The sequence below is a fragment of the Squalius cephalus genome (assembly GCF_949319135.1).
Source record: "Squalius cephalus genome assembly, chromosome: 20".
Classification (NCBI taxonomy): domain Eukaryota; kingdom Metazoa; phylum Chordata; class Actinopteri; order Cypriniformes; family Leuciscidae; genus Squalius; species Squalius cephalus.
Window position 1 is genome coordinate 28,109,142 of NC_137141.1, and position 27,924 is coordinate 28,137,065.

Consider the following 27,924-nt stretch of genomic DNA (forward strand, 5'->3'; position numbering starts at 1 on the left):
TTAATTGCGTTTTTATTGCCAATGTGTGAACAGCTTGTAACGAAAATTTTTAAATAATAATAATAAAAAAAAGAGATATTCCACAGACTTCTATGAAATCCTGTATAACGTTACTGTTGTTGTTGGTTTTTTTTGTGTGTGTGAAGGACTCCGACGTTTTTTAAAATTAAAAGGATGTGATGTTTAAGCCCGTTCAAGAGAGCCTCTCTTCCGTTAAACGACAGATGAAATTAATGTATTTAATGTTCAGGATAATGCAGAAAGAGCCATTTTGCACTGCAATGTGTCATGTAAAGAAAAGTGATTAATTCAAACTAAAGTCTCGCACAGTCAGGTCTATAGAAAAGTCTCAAATATAGGCTTTATAATCAAACTATCATAACGGTGTAAATTGAATTAGGCCTACCTCATCTGTTGACATGATGCCATGAATTGCAAAGCTAGTCCAAATAAATCCACATGGCTATGATCAGAAGTTTTCTTAACTGCTGTTTTCTCACCGCTGTCATTTTTGTTGTGCGTTTATTTTGTTACTGAGAGGAAAACTCGCAGCACATATTTATATTTTCATCTAACGTTAACCGTCGCTCTCAGCAGCGTGGACGAGTCTGGATGTTGTTAACAGTATATCGCTGCAAAGGTATTTCCAACTTTTTTTTACTTCTAAGTGGAGAATGATAAAGTTCGTGAGCAAATATCGAGGGCGAGGCCTTGAACCACGTTCATTCTCTTGCACGTTTACGTTACATGTGCACGAGACAGTGCTAGCACGAGCAAGAGCAATAAGTTGCTGGCTGCAATTCACTTAACAGCCACCCGTGTCGCTAATAACAAGGATTTCTGAATTCTACATAAAGCCCCTTTAAAATATTTTAAAATATAATTTATTCCCGTGATGGTAAAGCTGGATTTTCAGAATCATTACTTCAGTCTTCAGTGTCACATGATCCTTCAGAAATCATTCTAATATACTGATTTGGAACATTAATAATAATGTCTAGAGTTGTGCTGGTTAAAATTTTTGTAGAAACCATTATTTCAGGATTATTTTAATGAACAAAATGCAGCATTATAAATGCGTTACTTTCACTTTTGATGAACTTCTGAATACAAGTATTAATTTCTTTTCTTTTCTTTTTTTAAATCTTATTTAAACCAACTGGTATTTCAGAAAGAATGTAAAAAGTTGTATTAAGGTGGGTTACATGACATTTCAAGAATTTTTACAGCAAAAGCATAGCGACCTCTAAAACAAGGTAATTCTACTAAATATATCATGAAACAGAGTGGGAACAAGTTTCCATGCAATTAAAAAAATCCATTTCCATTCCAGCATCAACTCTTCAAATCCACAACCCCTTAAAAAAACAAGGTGGAGTTTAAAAAGTCAAATCACCTCACATCCACGAGCAGATGAGCCGCCCACAACCGCCGCTATCACAGATACAAGCGCACAGGGCTACATTTCACAACCAGACAACACAATTTACAAGAGCACTAAAATAGAGCAACAAAAACGAAGTGCACAGTTCAAAGGAGCGAGTTCAGTTTAAGCTCACAACATGCTCACTACGCTTTTAGAAACGCTAAACGAAAAAAACCACGTCTGGCCTTTAATCTCATAACAGCTAAAACAAGCTAAAACAAAAACCCCTAAAAACTTATCAAACCGTAAAGCAAGCTCCATGTTTGAGCAATTGGACACAGAGAGCCGGTGGGACAAACAGCAGCACAGCAAATCATCAAATAAAGCTTCACTCCCAGAGGAGAGTTCAATGTAGGACTCTCTCGGCCTCCCATCATTCTTGTTCTATTAATACACCCAAACAAAAAGAGGAGGCAGTAATGAGGGAGCTTCAGGGAGAACAGTGATGGGGAAGAGGCCAAATGTGGCAGCTTTCAGCCACATGAAAGTGAGCCGAGCTCCTGCTGTTCTTATTGCTCTTGTCCTTTGCCCGGGTTCGAGTGGGCAGGAGCACCAGTTTGTGTGTGTTTGATTCTGTGCGTGCGTGCATGTATGCGTACCCGCCGCTGGGTCCTGATCCAGCCCTCGCCATTTAAACACTCAATATGATGTCTTGTCTCGGTTAGTGCACAAGAAGTGGAATGCATGATTTACTTAGAGACCAGAGCCTTACGACTGTCCCTAAAGATGGCAGTTATGTTCGCCCTGATGATGAGGCACCGTTTATATTCATTATTTTCTAATGCATAAAGGTCTTTCAGGATATGAACAGAGACAAACATAAGAAAGGAAGAAAATAACTTTGCATAGCAATGTATAGTTCAAGTGGCTTTCAAATAGTTTTGTAGAGCTAGCAAGATATGAAGGAATTGTAGAATAATGCTCTGAATAATAAAGATGGTCCTTTTGGGCCAAAGATAAAACCATTCCTTTTCAACTATAGAACGCCACCACCGAATAGAAAATACAATCTACTCAAACACAGAGAACCATATAATCAGCTCAGCAGTGTTGTACACGGCGCATTCAAAGATCGATTGCATCACAGCGGCATGCCAAAGTTCGAAGACTCCTTCGTATGTGGCCTCAAAATGAGTCCTTCGTTTCACGAGCAATGAATGATACAACACATGAATCCTTTGCTGCCTAGCCCTAGCCTACATCAAAATTCATTGCGTGCTGATAACAACAGGACTTTTTGGAGAGAAATTGCCGGATTACACTGTTAAATGCAAGTATTAGGTTTCAACTTACTCGAATGCAAATGTTAAAATACCAAAATAATTATATAAAGCAGTTCAGATGGTTCATCTAAGATGCGATTTTTTATAGTTTTTACTCTTTATTATGTTCAGAAATGGACCAAGGTGAAAATATTTAGACGTGTTGTGGTTGTGAACCTTGCTTTGTTTTCAGACAGTTAAATATAACTTTCAAAAAAGTCCAGAACTAACGTTACTGCCGCTCTTCAATGGCAGCTGTCACAGTTGTTAGGTGACAAGAACAATCCTCCGTAGGCTAGACCGTCTCATTTAACAACGCTCAGTCGGACCTTTGCGGCCTTCGGAGGAGTGGCCTTTGAAGTCTGTGTCCTTTGAAGGATGCAGCCTCTCAATTGGGACACAGCTTTAAAAGTAAAGGTTCTTTGTTGGTATCCATGGTTCCATGAAGAACCTTTAACATCCTTAGAAACTTTCCATTGTGCAAGAAGTTCTTTATAGTGGAAAAAGGTTCTTCATACTTTTCCACCGGCACGGTTCCGGTGCGGGTTCCCGGCCTTTGTCCATTCTTGAACCATTTCATTCAAGATCGGTTCAACTCCGGCTCTAAAAACCTGCTAGTCTCGAACAGAGCCAGGGAGCTGTGGCGAAGAATAGCTGTCACTCTCTATGGCAATCTCATGAGCAATGTAATATTGTTGCACTACATAGGTCTTTATACCTAAATAAATAAAACTTTGCACGCAAGAGAGACCCCACGTGCGAGAGAGCGAGTGAATCGTTTCAATATATCTCCAAAAAGGACAGATGATAGTACCAGGAATTTATGCAAGCTGCCGATACACTAAAAGCACTACCGGTACTGTGAACAGCAAAACAGAAGTGCCGCACTGCCTGTACAAACATCAGGATGCACACTGTTTGATTTGAGACTGTTTATAGTCAGGTAAACAACAATTAACAGCATTACATCACTGTTTGTTCCTCAGGTCTGTGGAAACACGTGGCCAGTTTGCGACAGGCTCCAGTTCGCCTGGCCGAGAAATGCTCTAGCTTAGAGAACGCGAACTATTCTGGTGGAAAAGAGCAATGAAAGGTTCTTTAGGGAACCCAAAATGGTTCTTCAATGGCATTGTGTGAAAACTCCCTTTTGGAACTTATTTTTAAGAGTTTGGACTCACACTCAAATTACCATATTTTCTATGACTAGTCAAGACCAGCTCATTCGAGTCCGAGTCCAGGCTGTTTAAATGCTCCTGAAAATATCTGATCTTGTCCAGACTTGAGTACTATAAGATTTCAGCTCAGTGTCACAAAAACTTCACGGCTTGTGAAACAGACGATGCAAACATGAAAAAACGCAAGCGCATCGTTTTAAACACCACAGGCTCTACCACAGCCTGTTTTGAACTAACACAGAGCCAAAAAACACAACGTGCCACCATCAAACAGGAAACCACAGATGTCTTCTGGCATTTCACTTCATTTCAGGCTAAAATGTGGTGTCATTAGATAAGCATAAGATAAGCGTGTCATTAGACTTTGCAGACGAATAGTTTAAAGTCTACGTGAATTGCAACCCATTGTACTTCCTCTAATATACCGCTTTTTCAAGAAATTAGATTATCCATCAGGTATTGATTGGATCATGAAAAGTAGGCAGTGATACAAACCAGAATACAGCCAGATCAAAAGTGAGTCTGCTAAATCTACGGCTAAATAGCCATTTAGCCTGGATAACCTAAGTGATGTTACTGGAATAGAAAAGTCATTGCAGAGGAAGCAAGAGTTATTAAAGTTTTATTAAACTATGAAAACTTTTTTTTCTTCTTTGTAATAACATGCACCAAAGAATCGTTCACAATAGAACCAGGTGCATTAATTTAAAATGGGTCTATTCTGAATTCATGTTGACTTTAAACAGCTATCCCCAGATTCATGCTCAGCCTAATCTTATACTCAAGCATAAAACCTTGAGTAACGAAATCCAACGTCCAAGTCAACACCTCTAGTGTTTTCTCTTTTAGGGCGTGTCACATTAGCGAAATTTCAGCAAAAAACATTGTTCCATTGTCCACTGTCAATAGTGTATCGATGCACGAAGAAACGCTCATACAGAAGTCACTTTCAAACCAAGCAGTTTCTTGTTGGTCAATGCTGAAAATCTGTGTGACAGCTTGAACCAAATACAAAATTGGATTTCAGCGACAAAATTTCACAGAGCAAGGGTAAATGTGATCGCACCTTCACCCAGTGGCTTTGTCTTTAACTCTTTAGAAATGAGCTCAAGTTTATAAGAACAAATAAATAACCTGAGGAAGGTATCTCAACAGAAAATTCAAATAAAACATAAATGTGAAACAAACGGTCTCTTTTACCTTGCCCATAAACAAGAGTTTTACACAGACACTATTACACCTAGTTGTTGCTACTTCAGTAAAATCTTTTGGAAGAAGTCAAAGATTAAAGTTAAATATGTGAATCAACACCATAAAGCTCCCAGCACAAATGGAGCTGTTGTATTTGGTATATACCAGTTTGTCAAATATACCAAATTTCTATTATATACCAAATTTGAGAGAAGTCTGTATAAACAATAAATCTTCTTTTAAATAAATTCTATTTATATATTTATTTAAAATACATATTCCTTATCTTTTTTGCCTAAAGCAAAGCGCCTGGTCTGTCAGGACACTGCACAAGCCGGCTTTTCTTCTTTCTCCATCAGTGGAAGGTCTCGATGCTCCTCAAAGTGAACTTCTCTCTCGTGTTTGAGACACTGGACTTGATGCAGTGATATTCAGCCATGCAGAACTTGAGCCAGAAGTTCACTCCAGCTCGGTCTTCAGTGCTCATGGTGTGCATCTATTGCTAATGATGGATTTGAGTTGGTCCCCACATGCAAATTCTGGAGTTGTACAGCCTTTCCAGAGTGTGAGGAGAAAGAATGAGACAGTGGGAAAGTTATGTCCTATCACTCTGTAAGCTGGAGTTCACCCTGAGAAGGCTCATCATCAGGGCCCAGAGTGAAAGGCGTGCTCACGGAGGCCTGGGGAATGATGGCCGTCTCTCCGCCCGGTGGCGTCTTATCCTGAGACTGGGAGGAAGAGGAAGAGGAGTGCGTGCTCTCGCTAGAGCTGCTGCGGGTCTCTGTGCTGGTGCTGGTCTTCTTCATCTTCCTGCGTTTGGCCAAAGGAGCCTTGTCAACCGTCTGAAGTCGGAATCCCTCCCGCTTACACTTATTAAAGGCCTGGGGAAGAAAAAATGGATGACCATATCAGTATCTGCCAGAATTACAGTTATAATATACAAAGCTTACTGTATAATAATTTATTGTTATTTTATTACTTTTTCAAATTAAAACAGGAAATGTATTAAACAGTAAAAAAAAAAAAAAAAAAAACAAGTTAAGCACTTATCCAAATGTCCTACTCTGCATTGTCAGCATGTTCTGTAAATTGCATGTAAAAAAAGATTCAAGCTTTATTCTGAACACTATTCCCCCCCCCCAAACAAAACAGCCAAAATATATTTTTTGCTGTATGCCAAATAAATTATGTATTTATCATTAACATTTATCCACACCCATCTACTCTTTTATAGTATGTTGTAATATTTATTTTTTAGCCTCTTTCCATTTTTCTTACATTGAAGGTGGCTTTGAAACAAGAGTGCACTGATCTGGTAGAAGATCCCAGGATGTCAGGGGTCATAAGAGGGTTGGAGGAGAGCTGGCTGTCGTCCTGTAGCCAGGCATTATAGCGCAGGCCGCACATCTTTATCCGCTTGTTAGGGTCCACTGTCAGCAGCTCTGTACCATGAGTAGGCCATACATTCACATTTTAGTTTTAACAAATGTATTCCTATTTAACCTACCCAATGGTCTCTAAACATATCTTGCTGTATCTCACCTTGTATCAGATCCTTGGCCTGGTTGGACACATTCCTCCAGGCTTCACCTTCAAAAGAGAAGTCTCCTTGTTTGATTTTCCTCATGATCTCCTCTGCACTGGTGTGCGTTAGACTCTTCTCCTGACACTGAAATGGGACCTGGCCAGATAGCATGGTGTACTGCAACAAAAAGCATACAAGAGCACCTTAATGCGAGATACCTCAAGGTTCTATCTTAGGACCAATTTAATTTTCTTCATTTATGCTTCTCTTTGGCTTCATTAAAAAAAAAAACTTCATAGTTATGCTTACGATACAGAGCTGTATCTAACTTTTGAAGTAAACATGAAATGAAAAAAGTGACCTAATTTATTTTCCAAATACCAACTGTTGATATGGAGGAGAATAGTCCTCCATAACTGACTGTAAATACTTTTCTTTATCCAATCAACTTAAATCCTTTTTGATAGGCAGGATGATGTATAATGTAGGATGGCTAAAACCTATCACTGATTAATAAAAGAAAAGAACAAGACAGTGTTTACATTATAAATCATTCAGTTTTATATCAGTTTACATCACTTATTTATTTATTTATTTATATTCAGCAGGGACCGCGCACATACGATTACTGTAAATGTGCCAGAATTAGCCAAAGGCCATTTTCATTTGTAGTTCCTGGACAGCACACATCATCGTCATCTACATAACCAAAAGGTTTTGTTTGATTAAGCCCTTAAATTTCGCAAGCATATTAAAGCTGTTTCGAAGAGTTGCCTCTTCCAGCTTAGAGCTATTGCCAATCTGAAATCACACATACAGGTCTCTTAAACGTCCCAACCAGCTGCCCTTCACTTGGTGGCACTTAATGTTTAAAGGTAATGTGCCTTCCGTGTTCGGTCATAAAATAGCCTATCACAGTCCGCTGGGTCCTCCCCCATCATCAGCATGTTTAAAATGTGTCTTAAGACTTATTTGTTTTTGCTAGACATTGCAAAAGTCATTGTGTGCTAGATAGATGTAATGTGCGTTCTTCTATTTGTCTGTATTTGAGAACAGCACAGCACTTTAAAAACAACAGAAGTTGATCAATGTGCACTATAATTATATTGGAGATAAAAAATACATTATTAAGATTTTATTGTTAGGAAAGTGAAATAAAATAGAGAACATGTACACAGCTAAATAAGCTCTCGTCTCTCTACGTGCTGCGCAGAGCTCCAGGGTCTTTAAGCTCACAGCCTATCAGAGATCATCATGTCAAACTCTGCTGCACTACTCTGTTCTCCCCCCCCAGTCAGGTCCTGCTCCTCAATAAAGAGCGAGGCAGAAATGGACCCACAAAAATAACTCAGCTATGGACATCTCCCCCAGGCTCATCTCGCTATCTCCTCTCATCTTTCTCTTAATGAAGTTCTGGCTGAAATCTTCCGCTTAAGGGTAGCTGTGATGACTCCAATCAGCAATGCTAAGCTGTTTGGAAAAGGGCTTGACAGTTTGTTTATATTGGTTGGTGTTCAACTGAATAAGTGTCAGAAACAGCAAGACATGGATTCATATCCAAAATGAGTAAGTTATCTACATGAAGCAGGATAAAAGCTTGTGTATACAGAAGCACTCGTATATCTTCACCATTCGAAATTTTATTTCCATTAAAAAGCCTGAACAAGGAGATACTTCCAAATGACCTAAAGCAGAGTGGTGTGGGTCACATGTATTACTTGCCCCAGGGATTACTTGCCCTCGCTGCAGGGATGACATGATTTTTGTAGGCCAAAACCAAGAAATGGGTTGGCATTTTAGCAAATTTAACAATTTTTTTTTTTTAAATGCGTGTTCATTAGTCAAGATTATAATGATGAACAAGATGTGTAAGAATCATAAACTTTTGTTGGTCACAGAACTCATTTTCTTCATTAATCTAAAAGCCAATAGAAAAATCCTACTGGATTTTTGGTAAGAGAACCAGGGTGATGCAAACTTCCGGGTTGGCCTACAAAAATACGTCATCACAGAAGCAATCTATAATGAACACAACTGTTTCAGACAAACCCTAGTGGGCTTCCTTGCTGTCAATTGTCTACAAATCTGTTCCTAGTGCCCATACATTAAACACTATACCAGCAAGACAATTACAATGTGAATACTGGCCCTACCAAAATGACTCCTAAACTCCAGAGGTCACAGGACTCATCGTAACCATCGTATTTCAGGATTTCTGGTGCGGCGTACTGAAGAGTGAAGCAGGGAGTCTTCAGGAGCTGATTGTCAGGGGGTTTGAGGCGTGCAAAGCCAAAGTCAATAACTTTTATCTCTGAATTCTCAGTGTCGTCAGTAAAGAGCAAATTCTACGAAGAGAAAAGAGAAACTGAAGAACATCTCCATTACACATTCAGAAAAATAAAACCTCAAGCAGTACAACCTCATTATTAGTTTACCAATATAAACATTTACTAATTCACTGTTCACCAAACTGAAACACAAGCAATATTGAGTAGCATAAACTTAATGCAGATGTTTCTTGAAAACATATCCTTTTAATTAAGCAAGACTTGTCAACTATGAGGCCTGACTATGATGTAAACTGCACTTTGGGGCTCCTCGGCCTAGAGTGCGCTGTGACATGTGGGTTGTATATCTACGATAATGACAGTGGATGTGTTGTGGCGTGCTGTACCTCTGGTTTGAGGTCCCTGTGCACCACGCCAACATCATGCATGTGGCTGACGGCAGACACCAGTCTGCGCATGATACGACTGGCCTCCGTCTCGCTGAAGTGCTGCTTTCTTCTGATCCTCTCCAGCAGCTCTCCACCTCGCAAGAGCTCCAGAACAAGATATGCGTGTAGCTATACAAACACACAAACATAAATTCACCATATTAGAGAGCTCAAGTAATTCAGAGCCATGCTGCAGTGGTTTATCCATGTGATCCAGAAAGTTGAATCCTTGGTGCTCATGTGAGCAATCCTGATCACATTTCTCCTCTCCTTCCAACAGTTTCCTGACACTTTCTACCAGGGTTGGAAATTAAGGGGGTTTGCCACCAAAATGAACAAAACATAATATATATAATTGGCAAAAATTGCCCCTGCACAATTAAACTAAATCTATTACAACTGTCACAACTCAAGTATGAAAATGAATGAAAAGTATTAATTGCAGCATTTCATTCAGATCTGCTCACATTGCTTAAAACATTTCATTTACACATTTTTTGCACTGTTAAGAATTATAACCAATCGCACACACTTCTGTTGAGCGTATGAATGCGACGGCCAATCAGATGCATTTAGATTACTCACCAGTAAACAAGAAATCCACTGAAAACACCTGAGTTTTGTTCAGTATGTTCACTGACTGAATTGTAATTCAGAATTTAAACGAGATTTACTTCGCAGTGCGCTTCAAATCGAACACACCATCTTCATAAATACTAGAAAATTATAAGCAGGTGAGTTTGAATAAGATTGGAGCTAAAATTAGAGTTGAGTTGAACCTCTGACCTATAGTATAAACTGAAAAAAATTGGTTAAATATAAGTATTTGACATAAAAAACACAGATACATTCAATGAGGTAATCATAAAAACTACCTTTACAAAGGTAAAAAAATGACCTGAAATCAAATGCAGGGGACAAATATTGGCCCTTAATATAAAAGTTAATTTCTGACCCTGCTTTCTACTATCATTCTGCCTAAGAGACTGCTAGAGGCAAGAGTCCAAATATAAAATTAGTGAGCACAGGGAAACACACCATTTGCAAGAATAACCACATGGAATGGTATATGATCGCAATTACACAAAACTGACAGATAGTTATTATGAAGTGCAAATCCTTCTATCCTGGCACAGATGTACATTTAATGACAGGTAGTCAGAGGGAATGATGCCTTTGAAGGACTGGAAAATAAATCAGTTTGGCAAAGGTTCAGATTTAGGATGATTTTTAAAATGGGCTTCAGTCTCATTATACGCTGAATGAGTGTGAATAAGTGAACGGCAGAACAAGTGTTTGGGTGCTGTATGGGGGTGGGATGAGATAGAAAAGAGTGTATGAGTGTGCAAGTGTGTGTGCACAGAAGAAAAAAAGAGAGGCAAATGAAAAAGAGCAAGCTAATGTCTCTCATTATCTCTGGTATAGAGGAACAAAGACCCTGACCGGGCAGGGCGGCTCTGCTTTTCATCTGGGGCACGGCACTGGGTACAGAGCGTGGGGGTTGATAACCTCCAATTGGCAAGTGGGCACGCACACACATACACACTTTCACAGATCTGAAGAGGAGCCCAACTGACTCTGTCTTATCATACTAATGAATAGAACCATGGATCAGGATGTCTGGCACACACTGAAATACACACACACACACACACACACACACACACACACTAAACGCCTAATTAGCCTCCAGCAACAGTGATGATAAATAATATAAATAAATATATATTTTTAAAGAACTTAATATTTTTATTCAGCAAGGATGCATTAAATTGATTAAAAGTGACAGTAAAGACATTAATAACATTACAAAAGATTTCAAATTCAAAAGATTTTTATTTAATAAATGCTGTTCGTTTGAACCTTCTCTTCTCCAAAAAATCCTGAAACAATGTATCATGTTTTTCACAAAACATTAAGCAGCACAACTGTTTACAACATTAATAAAAATAAGCATATTAGAATGATTTCTGAAGGATCATGGAGTAATGATGCAGAAAATTCAGCTTTGCCATCACAAGAAAAAATTACATTTTAAAATATATTATATATATATATTGTTTTATTTTTAAGCATTTAAAATCGAATTCATAATATGAGGTCATATTCATATTTACATAATTAATTCTGATTTGTCTTCCATCTTTCTTAGATTGGCATATTGTATTGTAATCGGCCTATTTTCTTCCAAACACAGCTGTCACAACAATGAGAAAACAGATTCCATTGTTTTGCTGCCTTGTGAGGACTTACACTTCCTTTAGGAAATGTAAATCTGTTTTTTTCTTTAGAAAAAGAGGCCGAGTATGCATATTAAAAAGTAAATAGGACCAATTTTTGTTGTATAATGAAATCCAACATGGTGTTATTTTTACAGACCTGCGTTTCTCAAAAGCATTGCGAGCTAAGATGATTGTAGAGACCATTGGTGCCCAATCCTTCTACGATCTACTTGGCTTACGATGCTTTTAAGAAACGCATCCCAGTTAGTTTTAACCTTCTTTTGTGCTGCATCTGATAAAGAATGGATGGTAATTAAGATAAAGTACTATAAAAAGCAAGGGGAGGAATTAAATCTGGGGCAGGTGTGAGGACAAAGAGGGTTCAAACTTATTCAGACTAGCCCAGTTCTTTGAATGAATGAGGCTTTAATGTGCACAAGATCTCTAGGTTTCAGTCTCAAACACTGTCATACCTGGTCATGGTAGATTTCATGTAGTTTTACTATGTTGGGGTGTCCGTCACAGAGTTTGAGAGCGGCAATCTCTTTCTGCGTTTGTGCCTCCATTCTGCAGAACAATAAATGAGCACAACAAATCACTTCCATCACTATTATATAATACAACTGAACTTTAAATAAATAATAAATATTCTATTATCAGGCTGCATAGTCGGTACCTTTTACTGACAATTTTTACAGCATATTTTTGTCCGGTCTTCTTGTGAGTGCATTGTCTGCAGATGGAGAAGCTTCCCTCTCCCAGAGCGTTCTCCCTCAGGTCCATCTCATAGTTCATGTAGAACGGCGAGTCCTATGGTCAGTTTGTCAGAAGTTTAGAGGTCAAGGAAAGGCGATGGCATTATTTGCTTAAAGGGAGCATATTCTATACCACATGTGTTAAACTCTGCTCCTGGTCACTGTCCTGCAGATTTTAGCTCTAACCAGCTCCAAAACACCTGCCTGGAAGTTTCCAGTAACCCTGAAGACCTTGATTAGCAGGTTCAGGTGTTAAATTAGGGTTGCAGCTAAACCCTGCAGAACAGAAGCTCTCCAGGAACTGAGTTTGACACCCCTGTTCTACACTTTTGTAGTGTATCAAAAATTAGCCCAAAAATCAGCCTATAATGGTTTCTTGCACCAAAACAATTGAAATATACTTTCACATCACTCTCTGTCTGCCTCTTAGCCCTATTCGGACGGGACTAGTTTCACAGGGGGACGTTAGAGAAATTTCTGTTTCACAGACGTACTTTGAGATTTTAATCCTGTCCGAATCTGCCATGTCTGTCTTTTTCTCACACGACCTATGTAAAAATTCCAGAGCAAATTACCTACTGTTTTTCGTCAAACTCGGCGGTCCTCAGAGAAATCTAATCCCGTCCGAATGCGAATGTCTGTGATTGCCGAAAATGTTTTTTTCCAAAACGCTTTTTCTTGTGTGTTTTGGTCAACGTGAACTACCATACAATCTCTCGCTATCGCGCCGGTATTCAAGTTTCTGCTTTTTGCGCACCGATAATGGATGTAGTAGATGTGTTCAGTACACTGCGAAGAAATAAAAAAATGAAATCAACAAGAAGAGCCAAATCATGTAAACTGTTAAGACTGGCTACTGTTTCAGGTAAGATTAAATATAAGGTAAATTATATAAGTTAAAACTTTTTATTCCAGTAGGTTTATTATAAGAACCCATTTATATAAAATCATGATGATAAATGTAGGTTTAGTTTTTTTATACTACAATTTTTATAAAATGTTTACAAAACACTAAATACGTTAGGACGTTTTACTTTATATTTCATACGCAATCCACGCATTCTGAACACGTGATCTTCTGCAATGCCCACATGTAAAACACAGACACTCCTACCTCGGTAATAAACACGGAGATGTTAGTCCCGTCCGAATCCGTACATGAAATCACAGACGTAGGTTGATAAGAATTGTAACTCAAACGTCGTTTGGAAAACTAGTCCCGTCCGAATAGGGCTTAGACAGTTTTTTGTTAGGGTACCTTGAACATTTATATATGTAAATGACCTCTGTTTTGATTGGCTAGCCTCCTTACTATACGCAGGTGAATTTTAAACTAACGTTCAAGTCAAGTAACCGTTAATGCGTTACTGTTGCAAAAATAGGAGGTCATGTGTTAATGTGCTTGTGGTTCTGATGTCACAACCACAATGATTTCTGAACGACCGATTTTGCAGCTTTATTTTGATAAATGGTCTGGGACTAGGGTCCTGTTTAAATCTGGTATTAAGATGCATTTTGGTCGATGGGATCACAAGTAGACGGGGGAGACACATTCACGTTTACACCTGTTGTGATCAGTCTCTTTTGTCCACTTTCGACCTCTTCTGTCCTCATTTCTTCGAGGGGAGGGTCTACATGCTTGTATGTGTTTTTTTCACATCTTTCGATATAATGGACGAAATGAGCTCACGCAATATACTTTTATTAACACGATCTGTTAATAAAGCATAAGGACACTGACCCTGATGAATAGAATGAACGTAAAGCCTACATACAAATCCATCCCAGCTAACACATGACATACCAGATACATAATTTATTAGTTCTTTTTGATAATTTCATGACTTACTAATTGACAACATAACCACGACGTTGCAAGCTCATGATTTTATTCGCTGTTTAAAGTGAAGTGATATACAGCGTGCGCAAGTGAAGAGTATAAAAGTATAACATCTGACAGGACAGTATAGTTTGTTTTTCTGAAGTGAGAGACTTTTTATTTAGTAACAAGTTATGAAAATAATGTTAAAATAATGAAACTGACATATAGCCAGACAACATCTCATCTCAAAGTAGCAACTGAATCAGTACAATGCATTTTTCTCCAGCACTTTGTCTGACAGAAGAGTCAACAGTTTTCATGCTAGCCTTTTAAAATAAAAGTCTTGCATCAGAAAAACAATTATACTTTTATTGTTGTAGTTTCTTTGACTACACACAACGTGACCCACTCAAAACAGTCTTGCCACCCGCCGGTTGAGAAACGCTAGTGTATTGGTCTATCACTACCTAAAACCAATTTGCTGGTTTTGCCACTGGTGTTTTAAACAGGTTTCCCAAACATTTCACCCATTTTCCATTGGTCAGACTTTGTCGCGTTGGAATAGCATAGAAATGTTTACACTTTTTGGTGAAATTAACCAAATTGCTTACTTACAGTAGTCTCTGCATATTCAATTGGGATGGGAGGAAGTCATTTGAAATGAAAAAAAAAAAATTATACACTTCAGCTTTAAATGTTGTAATGTTTTTACAACACAGCAATATGCAGACTGACCTTCATCATAGCGCTACGGGCAACAGCAGCAGAGCCCGGCCTCTCTGACCCGCCGCACAGCAGAGCCGAGTCGTCCATCACCGCATTCCTCTTAAAAAGGATGGAGGGAGCCATGAAGGAATAGCCCTGCAGATACAAACATCTATTAAGACACTCACTGACAGAAGAGGGAACTAATGCAGAGGAAGTATCAGGGTCACTGAAGGAACTCTAACAGCACAGCCTTTTGCATTTCTGCAAATCCTACATGCTTAGGGACTCCAGTCACATTGTTTGCGACGACTGCATCATGTGCACCCTTCTAAATAAAGCCTCCGCCAGCCCATGTCCCACTTACGCGGCCAGACTGCAGCTGTGTGCTACATGGGCGGAAGAGTGGCTGGCTGGATGAGAGGATGGCTGGACGGAAGGATGAGGAGATGAATGGTTGAAATGCTTTTAATTGCTAAGCCAAGGTATTTGATTGCCCTGCTTTTCAAATTATCACAGTCCTCTAATGCAGCTTAATTTCAGTTTGTGAGGAGTTTGAGGGGGTGGCTGGGTTTATAAGCGGCTATGCATGTGTGTGCGCGTGGTGGAGCGTTTCGAAAGTTATCATTGCAGACGTCGCTGCAATTGTACCGCCCGAGAATTATGAAAGATCAAAATTCCAGCGCACATGAAAGGCGAACGCTCAGAAAAGCCAAGATGAAGTTGGTAATCAAAGGTTGAAGGAGTAATTGAGCCAGACATGGTTGTTCTCGCAGACGCCGACCTTTTATTCCATGACAGAGCCGTTTAATGGCGGCATTGATCCGCCAGACTGAAGGATTCAGAAGGCAATCATAGACACCATCTCTTTCGCAGCCTCCCATTTCAGCTGGCATCATGCTATAGGCAACGTTATGGATCAAGCCGCATCAAAAATAGTCATTCACATCTGATGCTTGAAACCATCTTCATATCACCATAATTACATCTCCAAAAAGCTCTCTAATTCATCTGAATACCAACACAGACAGCCGGGCTCACGTTGCATAAGTGATCATTATAAAGGCTGACTTGCCCATTTCCTCTTCAGTACTTCCTGCTTACTAATAATAAAGGGTTAACTGAACAATTATATCCTAACGCAACATCAAATGTCCACTCGTGTGCAGAAATTCATTCTCAGTGTGATAAATAAATGCTCAATGTGAATCAACATTGGTTTAGGTAAATCATCACACATTTGCCAACATTAGTGATTTCTGATGTATTGGCTTGGCAAAGGAATCATCTGACTTTTTGGGATTATTCTGCTCAAACGCTGAAATATATTTGTAGAAGTTTGGGGTCGGCAAGATTTTTTAAGAAATTAACACTTTTACGTAAGCATGCAATAAATTGAACAAAAGTGACATTTAAAACATTAATGATTTTACAACAAAATTCTGCTTCAAATAAATGCTGTTCTTTTGAACTTTTCTATTCATCAAAGAATCCAAACAAAAATGTATCATGGTTTACACAAAAACATTAAGCTGCACAACTGCTTTCAACATTGATGATAATAATAAGAAATGTTTCTTGAGCAGCAAATCAGCATATTAGAATGATTTCTGAAAGATCATGTGACACTGAAGACTGGAGTAAAGACTGCTGAAAATTCAACTTTGTCAACAAATAAATTATATTTGTTTGTTTGTTTTTTACTGTATTTTTGGTCAAATAAATGCAGCCTTGGTGAGCAAAGACCCCAAACTTGTAAACAGTAGTGTGTTTTCATATAATTTAAGAATAATTTTTGGTATCATTTAATAAAAAATTAACATTTGTCAAATGCAAGTAAAAATTGGATTAGTGTGTAAATGTTGCATGGTAACTTTATTATAAACTGCAAAATTTTCCATTAAATATTGCACAGAGGTAGAATGAATAATAATAATCATCATATTTAAAATATTTACAAATGTTAAAATTATCTACTGTTTCTAATGTTAGAATTAGGATCCACTTTCACATTATTCACATTGATGTTTTTGGAACCCAGTCAACGTGAAAACTGATGAGAATTATAATAATCATTATTGTTGCTGAATATTGGAATATTGTGCAATATTAATACTGAAATATTAATATTGTCTTAAATTCCTCAAATACTGTGCAATATTAATACTGAAATATTAATATTGTCTTACATTCCTCACTTTTACGCATCATATTAGAGCAGCCCAACCTGCAGAGACCAAAAATATATGCCATTACAGAATAGTTATTAATTCTACTACCTGGAAGATTCGGTCACAGTTGTTTGGAAGTGCCGCTGGAGAGTAGGTTGGGTCCATCTCTGTAAACTCCTCTGCAAAGTTGCTCACATCCAGCTCATCGCGAATTACAGGTTTAAAAGGAGCTGGAACCTTCTTAGCTGCTAAATCCTCCCAATTCATTTTCTGAAGCAACAAAAGTCAAACATTTTTGATGTTGGTCCTTCAAAGCCTGAGTGAACTTTAACAAGCCAAGGAAATGACAAGGGAAATAGTTGTACTTCTCTTTTAAAATGAATTTTTGTGGAAAGAAAGTCTTGCCTGGTAAAATGGATGGCTTTTCACATTCTGGGCCCCTGACGGGCCAGAACCCAGCCTCTTCTTTGGGTCTTTAATTAGCAGTCGCTGGATAATGTCTTTGGCCAGAGGACCCATGTCTTTGGGGAATGGAGGATCCTTTTTCATAATTCTCCTATTAGGCAAGGAGAGAGAATTCATCAAAACCGTACCCTACCTGCAGATTCGTATTTGAATTGTATAAAAAAAAAAACTGCAGCTTGAAGTAGGTAATTTGATGCTATTTTGTAAACATGCTGATGCAACCAAATATTCAGCTCATGATTTCGAAACAAGATGAACTTCTAGATAATGAAAAGGAAACTGGTGTAAACTTAACCACATAAAGGCGTTTTTTTTTTCAGAGCAAGTTCCACAAAAAAGTTACAAATGTTCATTTTCATATCCGTTTAAGATCCATGCGCTTTCAGATCCATTTAAGTCAGATTCTTGAATAAATTACTCTTATCAGTCATCAAATTTCATCATGTCCAATTCAAAATGAACAATTTTTTTTTATGTGTATGTAGGCTTATGATACTAAAATCAGTGTAGTTAACAGATTTCTTTTTTTAGTAAGTGGTATTTTATCAAAATTAACAAATTAAATAAGTATATTTCATTTAGTTCATCAAAGAACTTAAAGAATTATTAATTGAACCAGAGTTTCTAAGAAGAATCACAATCATAATCAAAATAGTTACAGGGATAGTTCACCCAAAAATGAAAGTTCAGTCATCATTTACTCACCCTCAAGTTGTTCCAAACCCTTATAATTTTTTTCTTCTTCTGCTGAACACAAAAGAAGATATTTTAAAGAATATGGGTAACCAAAAAGTTGATGGACCCCATTGACTTCCATAGTATGGAAAAAAAATGGGGTCCATCAATTGATTGGTTACTGACATTCTTCAAAATATCTTCCTGTGTTCAGCAGATGAAAGAAATTCATACAGGTTTGGAACAACTTGAGGGTGAGTAAATGATGACAGAATTTTCATTTTTGGGTGAACTACGCCTTTAAATTCCTTAAAATTCTCATCCCATCATGTATTGGTGTACGTACAGTGCTATGCATAAGTTTAGACACCCAGGCTAATGTTGACTAAAAAGAGGAATAAAAAATCATCTTTTGGAAATTGAACTTAATGCCTTAATTAAAAAAAATAGGAAAAATCCAACCTTTAAGGACATCAATTTTCTTTGTGAATGAATAATGTATCGTAAATAAATAAATGTTCTTCCTTAAAATACAGGGTGCATAAGTCTGGACACCCCTATGTTAAATTCCCATAGAGGCAGGCAGATTTTTATTTTTAAAGGCCAGTTACTTCATGGATCCAGGATACTATGCATCCTGATAAAGTTCCCTTGGCCTTTGGAATTAAAATATCCCCATATCATCACACAGCCTTCACCATACCTAGAGACTGGCATGGTTTTATTTCAGTTAGCCTAATAGCTGGTTTGATTTGCATTGAGAGATGATCTTATGGAAAGTACTCCATGCCAATCTCTAGGTATGGTGAAGGCTATGTGATGATATGGGGCTATTTTAATTCCAAAGGCCAAGGGAACTTTATCAGGATGCATAGTATCTTGGATCCATGAAGTAACTGGCCTTTAAAAATAAAAATCTGCCTGTCTCTATGGGAATTTAACATAGGGGTGTCCAGACTTATGCACCCTGTATTTTAAGGAAGAACATTTATTTATTTACGATACATTATTCATTCACAAAGAAAATTGGTGTCCTTAAAGGTTGGATTTTTCCTAATTTTTTTAATTAAGGCATTAAGTTCAATTTCCAAAAGATGATTTTTTATTCCTCTTTTTAGTCAACTTTAGCATGGGTGTCTAAACTTATGCATAGCACTGTATGTGCTGGTCTTACTCGGCAATGTCAGAATGAGAGTTCTCATTGCCATCGACAGTGAAAGGAGAGCCTCCGGTCAACAGCTCATACATCAGAACTCCCATGCTCCACCAGTCCACCGCCTGCAGGAGAACATTGGTACATCACACTGGTTACATTCCCAACAGCACATTCAAATGTATGCTGAATCATTTAAATAAATGAATGAATGAATCACTGTTCAATAAAGTCAAACTTAAAGCTGCGGTGTATAGTTGAAAAAAAATTACTCATGTAATTAAAATGTGGTGAATGGATGGATGAGCGGTTCACTTTACCTTGTCATGTCCTGACTCTCCTCCCGCAACAATCTCAGGTGCCATGTACTCAATAGTGCCGCAGATGGAATAAGTCCTCTCCACCTACAAGAAAAGAAAAGTGTTTATTTTACTGTTTGTAAAAACCTGTAAAAAAAAAAAAAAACCTGTACTGTTTCTTATACAGTTTTAGTTTTCACAGTTGCCTTTTAATTTTTTTTGGAAGAGTAGATATAAATGAATGTGCTGTTTAGGGCTGGGTATCAGCAATTACACCATGTTACACCATTACACCAAGTCATGACTCAATACATCATGAATGCGAAGGCGTTTACACAATTCAAAATCTCATTAATTTACCATAAGCCAGTTGTCTACTGTAGTGGAAGCATCATCTCACAATGTTTACTAACTATGGACCAATCAGTTTTGAACTCAAGGCAAAATTCACACAGAAAGAGAGAGAATTTCTTTGTTTACCACTTTTTCAAAACTAACATCACTTTATATTAGGTGTCTTTAACTACTATAAAAAAAACATTTAAATTAATAATTTGATACAATGCACTTATTGAGTACATACATGTTTTTACATTGTACTTATATTTAAAGCACACCTGCATATAATTACATATGTAATTAATTTCTGTAATTGCATCTATAATTACACTGTTGACCCTTCCCTTACCCCTTAAACCTACCCATACTACCACACCTGTCCCTAATCTTACCCGCATCCCACCTCAATAGCAGCACAAGTATTGAATGCAACATGGACACAATAAGTACATTGTACATATTTTTTATGCAAGTAGTTAAAGACACCTAATACAAAGTGTGACCAAAAAAAACTTACTAGTATAAATTATTTTTTCACAACGAGTCTGGCATTGCTGTAACAATCACAACTGTGTTCAGTTTGTTCCTGTTTTCACAGAGTTTTAGTTTGTATTCATCAGTTCCTGTTGTCTTTGTTCTATTTTCCGCCACTATTTTGTTGTCATGGGAATTCATTTAATCAGCACATGTGTTTGTCCGGACCATAGACTGTAAAAAAAAGTCATGACACGTTGGATTCGAGTATATTTGCTGCTATCGTTTGGACTATTTTCCTGTGTATTATTATTAAAGTAACGTGTGGAACTTTATTAAAGGGATAGTTCACTTTGAAATTAAATTTTGGTATGTTTTAGCTTACCTCAAGGGCATCCAAGATGTAGGTGTCTTTTTTTCCGCAGTAGTTTCAATTTTGATATTTTTAGGTCAAACCATTCTTGTCTGTCAGTCATATAATGCAGGTCTATGGTCACTATCTGAAAGAGCATGCACAGAGAAGTCCAAATTAAACAATTCTCCATCGCAAGTACACATTGATGGCCTAAGACACGAAACGAGCGGTTTGTGTGAGAAAACGAACAGTATTTATATCGTTTTTACCTCTTATACACAGCCACGTCCAAGTGATCTGAGGGCGCGCACGCATCCTGGTGTGTGACGTGTACGCAGACTGGTGCATAGATATTTACACTAGATGTCGCCTTGTCTACGGCAGTTCATCGGAACGAATGTCTTTAAGGCGACATCTAGTGTATATCTATGCACCAGTCTGCGTACACGTCACACACCAGGATGCGCGCGCGCCCTCAGATCAAAAACGATATAAATACTGTAAAAACGATATAAATACTGTTCGTTTTCTCACACAAACCGCTCGTTTCGTGTCTTAGGCCATCAATGTGTACTTACGATGGGGAATTGTTTAATTTGGACGATGGGGAATTGTTTTAATTTGGACTCTGTCCATGCTCTTTGAGACAGTGTCCATAGACCTGCATTAAATGACTAACAGACAAGAACGGTTTGACCTAAAAATATCAAAATTGAAACTACTGCGGAAAAAAAAGACACCTACATCTTGGATGCCCTTGAGGTAAGCTAAAACATACCAAAATTTAATTTCAAAGTGAACTATCCCTTTAATCAGTTTTGTCTTCTGTCTGTGCATACACTGCTGACAGTAACGGTCAGAAGTTATTTAAATATTTACACTACCGTTCAAAAGTTTAGGGGTGGCAAGATTTTTAAGTCTCTTATGCTCACCAAGGCTGCATTTATTTGATCAAAAACAAAGTAAAAAATAGGAGTATTGTGAAACAATATTACAATTTAAAATAAATGTTTTCTATTTGAATATATTTTAAAATGGAATTTATTCCTGTAATGGCAAAGCTAAATTTCCAGCATTACTACTACAGTTTTCAGTGTCACATGATCATTCCGAAATCATTATAATTATGCTAATGCTCAAGAAACATTTATTATTATCAATGTTGAAAACAGTTCTGTTTAATATTTCTGTGGAAATATAAAACAGTAACATTATAAATGTCTTTACTGTCACATTTGATCAATTAAATGTGTCCTTGCGGAATAAAAGTATTAATTTCTTACAAAAAGAAAATCTTACTGACCCCAAACTTTTGAGTGTTTCAAAAGTTAAAAATACAATTAAATATTCTTCAGTCTATGATTAATTATTGCACTTAGATGGCATTGTGGCTAAGATTAAACACACCATCTGTGCTGAATTATGCGGTATTATGGAATGAAATACATGAAAACATCTGGAACAATCTTCTTTAATATCCATTTAACATTCTTGCCACATTTGAATACCGGTACAAGCACATGGCTTTTCATAATTAAAAGTTCCTGAGTACATTTATTAATTGCTTTTATTTTTATGCATCTCATAATCAGCATATTTCTCCCGGATGAATTTACTCGTTTTATGTGTGCTGGTTTATATGTACGCTATAAAGTCTTAATAGTCACTGGCGTGTTTTCAAACCACACTCATAAAAGAAATTCTGGCTGAAATGGGTTGTTAGCTGGTACAACAAAGGTCAAACTGAGAAAAACAAAAAGTTAATATAATCTTTTAGAATAAAGAGCACGATCAATAAAATTGCATCCATGGGACGGCGGAAAGGTTCACTGTGAACTACTGAAACATCAAACAGAACATCTCTGACAGAGCAGGACAGCCAGGACCTGCATGTGCAGAATATTGGGTGGTCCCCGGGAATAAACAATCATTTGTTAGCAAAGAAATAGCTAAGAATTTGTTAGGATGAATGAATGAATGAATGGATGAATGTCAAAACCCCAGACAACGATGCACCAAGAACTCTCTCAATACAGATCTTTAAACATTTGCCTCATACACCCATAACACAAATTTCAAAAAGTAGAAGTCTGGGTGTTTTTTTAATAAGGAACAGTTTAAAGGGACATTTTAAAGGTACACTATGTATTTAAATAAAGAGTCAATTTATCAGCAATCCTTCTTCCAAAACTTGTCTTTGACTTACTATGATTTACAATGGTATGCCTGTTATAAGTGTTTGTATTTTAGACCTGACAGGATGGTTTTCAAGGGAAATTGCATGCATGCATCACTCGCCCATGTGTCTTGTCATATCCGTTAATAGAGAAAAGCTGCTCCGGCTACTCTGACATGGTGTGGGAGTGCCACAGGTTAGTTGTCACAAGGTTGACATGGAGTAGCTAAATCTCCAACCTCCAGGGAATCTCACGTTTGGGAGAATTCACGCTGGAATTTATTTTCAAGGAAGTACCGTGTCTATTAATGGGTAAAGCTACAGTAACGTCTTCAGCTAGTCAGCTTGAGATCCTTTCCATCTAAACTGGTAATATCTCTTAAGCCTAGTAGTGAATGTTTTATGAGTAGTAATATAGTTTCTCTCTTTTTTTAGTTATGAGAAAGAACCATATTCATCCGCACAGTCACGCAGAGCCAAAGCACAACCAAAACAATATTCTTTCACAAAATGCCTGCATAGTTACATAGTGTAGCCTACCTTTAATGTTTTAATATAAAACCACTCTTTTCAAGCATACATAAAAGCCATGAAAGTTTGAGTATTGAGATGTTCCAAATATCATGACAACAATAGCTGTGAAATATTAAACACTTGTTGGCCTGTCTAGTTAAATAACTTGTTTTCACCCTCCCAGTAGTTCTCAAACTAGCATGTCACTCTAACACAATGTTCCAGAAAAAAATATATATTTTTGGACAAACCCAGGTGGCCAACCATCTGAGCAGAAACACCCCAAGTTCAAGTTCAAAGGGTCATTCTTAACAAAGAAACATTTTCACAATGAAGAAACACAATTTCTATATTATGCCATTTCAGTTTTAGAGGTTTGAGGGCATTGCATTGCATTTTTTACAGTAACTAAAAAAAGCACTATATTTACAAATATATTTAAATATACATTACTGTTTAAAAAAAGGTTAGGGTCAAGATTTCGGCTTCAAATAAATGCTGTTCTATTCCCCTTTCTATTTAAAGAATCCTGAAAAAAATGCGTCATAGTTTCCAAAATAAATATTAGGCAGCAAAAAAATGTATGACGATTTCGAGCACCAAATCAGCATGTTAGAATGGGTCATGTGACACTGAAGACTGAATTCAGCTTTGCCATCACAGGAATAAACAATTTAAATATATTAAAATAGAAAACAGTTATTTTAAATAGCTGTAATATTTCACAATATATACTTGTGTCAGGATGGTAGTTCTTGAACCAGTGGGTGAAATCAGTGCTTTTTTTTCTGTGGTTGTGCACAAATGATAACCTTTCAAGTATGTGAAACACTTTTACTTATAACGCTTATTTGGTATTTTTGTCCTTGGCTGGACAGCAACTTATCTGATGGCTCCCACATATGTTTGTTTGCACAGGGTGAGCACATGGTTTTGTGGCACATCCGCCTAATAAGCAGTTCTGCACACCGCACGGCACTTATCTGTATCTGTGATGTTCTGCCCTGAGCATGCTTTTCAATAACCAGAATTATAAGTGTTTATAAGTGTTATTATTCTGTGATCCAGAATTGTGTGAAAAATAATCCTAATCCCTATGAACTAGGAAGACTGTGCAAGGATGCAGTCTTTATCTCATGAATCAATCAGCACGGTGTATTTCTGCACATTTTTTCTCCCAGTTTCACTTCCATACTGAAAATCAGTGCATATGCAGACAGACTCTAGTTGAAACCGTTTCAGTCTCCCTTCAAGAGAAGTTTAGAGGGAACATTGTACTTTAGAGATGCACAATATATTGGTACAGTTATTGTGTGTGTGTGTGTGTGTGTGTGTGTGTGTGTGTGTGTGTGTGTGTGTGTGTGTGTGTGTGTGTGTGTGTGTGTGTGTGTGTGTGTGTGTGTGTGTGTGTGTGTGCGTGTGTGCAAACAATTGATTTCAGTTGTTTTTAGTAATGTTTTATTTTTTAAGACAAAATAGTATAGATTTATAATATTTGCCATTTATTGGTTATTGGCCATAACGTGACAATCATTATCAGCTTATCAGTACCTGACAGAATTTTAAAATGCATGATGTTTTTGAACAAACACAGTGATTTTGATCATTTATTTTTTAATAAAATTTGTAGAACTGACAAGAATGCAAAATGCAAAATGAGTTTCTGAAAAGAGAAAAATTATATAAAGACAATCTCACCTCATGAAATTCCTTACTAAGGCCAAAATCCGTCAGCACAATGTGACCGTTTGAATCAAGAAGGATATTCTCAAGTTTTAGATCTCTGTAGACGATTCCTAGCTGAAAAACAAACAGAACCGAATAAGGTCTTATGTTTAGATGTGAGACCAAATACTTCAATTTCATGTCATCATTCATCACTTCTTTTTTCGTTGTTCAACTGCTGAGTTTACAACCTCAACTTGTCTGGGGTCATAAAATGCACCCATTCACCTGGAAAATGTACTTCTACTTTAATAAATAATAAATGGCAACATAATAGGAAATGACAAAAAATTAGACTGAACCAAAACAAAGTTAATCTCACTGTCATGGTCCTTTCTACAAACTCTGTAATCGCCCCTGGGCAACTCTCTTCTCTCTGAATAATGGCTGCTGCTGTGCACAGAACAAGCATGCATTAAAAACACTTCTCTTCCTCTTTCTGTAAACACAGCATTCGAGTAATTTTGAGCACTGCAGATACATGCGGTCTGGCCTGGTTATCTGAGTGAGGAATTGATCTGAGTAGGCAGGAGAGAGAAGTACCTCCTCCTGAGAAAAGGAAGGAATTTCGTTTACTTCTATCTCAAAATGAGGCGCCGTTCAGCCAGATTGCAAAGGAAATGAAGAGTGAAAGTAAGTGTGCAATTTTACCTTATGCAAGTGCTCCAGCGCAAGTACAATCTCCCCACTGTACAAGGTAACCTCTTGCTCTTTAAAGCGAACCCTTTGGACCAAGTGTGTGAAGAGCTCACCTCCATTCACATAATCTGTGATTTAAGATATAGAAAACAAATTTGCAACTGGTTAATGATGGTTTTATGTTTCAAATGCACCTGGTATTGTGCAGTTACTGCAAAATCCTGCTTTTATGTCAACATAGGTTCCAAGCAATACCACAAAAGCCACGAGTTTCTGTAGTGGTATACAGGCTTCTGCTTTTCATTATTATAGCAAATAAACTGTGTTACAATTCTCAGGGTCACAGGGTGCTCACTGTTATCTACAAACTCAGTTTAGATAGAAGTTCAGTTTATTTGGAATGCCCTTCAGCTCACACTTGAGTCACACAGATATGGGGTTTCAAGTTTGATGAAATTATTTTTTTCACTCAAATAATGAATTAAAAGAAATGTAAATAAATTAAATAGTGCCGTCAGTAAGAATTTTATTTTATTTTATTCAACAAGGATGTTAAATTTATCAAATTATGTGACACTGAAGACGGGAGTAATGATGCTGAAAATTCAGCTTTGCCATCACAGGAATAAATTACATTTTAAAATAAATTAAAATAAAATAAAAAGTTATTTTTAATTGTAAAAACATTTCACAATATTATTGTTTTTAGCTATTTTTGATCAAATAAATGCAGCTTTGGTGAACATTAAAAAATCTTACTGATTTAAAAAAATGTGTATTTATATAAAAATAAAAATATAATATTATATCTTTATTTAAAAAAAATTACAAACTTGAACCCCCTGAATTTTGTCAAATAAATAAATGAATTAATTAATGAATTAATGAAATACTGTGCGATGTTAATAATATTTTGAAAACGTATATATTCTTAACTGTTGTAACAGATGGACATAGTAAAAATGGTTTTCTAATGGTCACATATCTGGTGCACTTATACCCTCCCTCATATTGCTAAGTAAACCACTTCTGAGGTTAATTAAGCTGAATAAAAATGCCTGAGGTTATGCACAATGGCTGATGGGTAAATTTCCCTACCCACTTCCTGTGAAGTGAGATATCAATGTACACTTGCTCACTAAGCTATTTGCAGTTAGAAATGCTTCTTATGACTGAATCACACTTGATGGCCAAATACCCTTTAAAGTCCACTTCGTAGAGCACTATTAGACACTGGAACCATAGTTCACTGTAACAATACTGGTGAGCAATGCAGAGTAAAAGTTCTGCTGCACAGATTGCACTCTTTTAAATGCAAAAGTAAAATTGAAGCATAACATTTTTGCAATCCACACGGGAGAGAGGAGAGAAAGCGTCAACGTACCTAGAATGAGATGCAGTTTGGTGTCTGTCTGGAAGGCATAATGGAGTGTCACCAGGAAAGGAGACTGTCTGATATGTTCGAGGACCTGTCTCTCCGTGCGTGTGTGTTCTGCCGTCTTGGCCTTCTGCACAATAGTGGCCTTTTTCAGCACCTTCATGGCATACAGTTTACACGAATCATGGCCGCTCACCTTGCGAACCAAGAACACCTTGCCGTAGGCTGCCCGGAGGAGGAGAACGGTTTGTTAGTGGAGTAGGAGCAAAGATAAAGACAGAACACATGGTTCACATACTTGAACTACCACTGACCTCCTGTTCCCAGCACTTTCAGCAGCTCAAAGTTCTCAATGCCCACACGCTCCACGTGACCAGTCAGATTGGCTGGAGAAAGATTTAAACACATCCATCAGGTCACGCAGCCAAAAAATCGTGTTTTTCACTTGGATATCATACAAGAAAACCGTCTGTAAACCTTCACAGCTTCAGTTACTTGAACCCTTGCCACTTTCTCACAACAGTGAGAAAAGAAAATATGTTCAAAATGGCCAACTCTTGGGACAAGCCTGCAGCTATTTGTAAATACAGTATGTTGCTTATAAACAGGTCCAGATGGAATCTGCTGACTTTAATATGCATTTTCTGCACTGACTTTAAATATTTAAACATGGAAAAAATATGACGTGGCAGCTGAAAGCATTATGAAATTAGGCAAACATAATGTAATACACTACTGTTCAGCTGTTTGGGCTAAATAAGAT

General features: G+C 37.3%; 1 protein-coding gene across 2 annotated transcripts in view; it reads right to left on the bottom strand.

Moving 5' to 3' along the window:
• Positions 1 to 27,924, bottom strand: part of rps6ka5 (ribosomal protein S6 kinase, polypeptide 5) — a 38,881-nt gene that overhangs the window by 7,695 nt on the left and 3,262 nt on the right. The window contains exons 2-17 of one of the 2 annotated variants that reach the window (XM_079853423.1): positions 27,476 to 27,547; positions 27,168 to 27,386; positions 25,796 to 25,911; positions 25,118 to 25,219; positions 19,584 to 19,667; positions 19,285 to 19,388; positions 17,376 to 17,526; positions 17,079 to 17,240; positions 14,830 to 14,955; positions 12,194 to 12,327; positions 11,991 to 12,084; positions 9,254 to 9,424; positions 8,733 to 8,924; positions 6,597 to 6,756; positions 6,333 to 6,496; positions 140 to 5,935 (exon numbers count right to left, since the gene is read on the bottom strand). In XM_079853423.1, the coding sequence (XP_079709549.1) occupies positions 5,660 to 5,935; positions 6,333 to 6,496; positions 6,597 to 6,756; positions 8,733 to 8,924; positions 9,254 to 9,424; positions 11,991 to 12,084; positions 12,194 to 12,327; positions 14,830 to 14,955; positions 17,079 to 17,240; positions 17,376 to 17,526; positions 19,285 to 19,388; positions 19,584 to 19,667; positions 25,118 to 25,219; positions 25,796 to 25,911; positions 27,168 to 27,386; positions 27,476 to 27,547 (2,327 nt within the window). In that variant the 3' untranslated portion in view covers positions 140 to 5,659. Of the gene's footprint in view, positions 1 to 139; positions 5,936 to 6,332; positions 6,497 to 6,596; positions 6,757 to 8,732; positions 8,925 to 9,253; positions 9,425 to 11,990; positions 12,085 to 12,193; positions 12,328 to 14,829; positions 14,956 to 17,078; positions 17,241 to 17,375; positions 17,527 to 19,284; positions 19,389 to 19,583; positions 19,668 to 25,117; positions 25,220 to 25,795; positions 25,912 to 27,167; positions 27,407 to 27,475; positions 27,548 to 27,924 lie in introns of those variants that run through there. The other variant, XR_013819413.1, reaches the window with a different exon arrangement.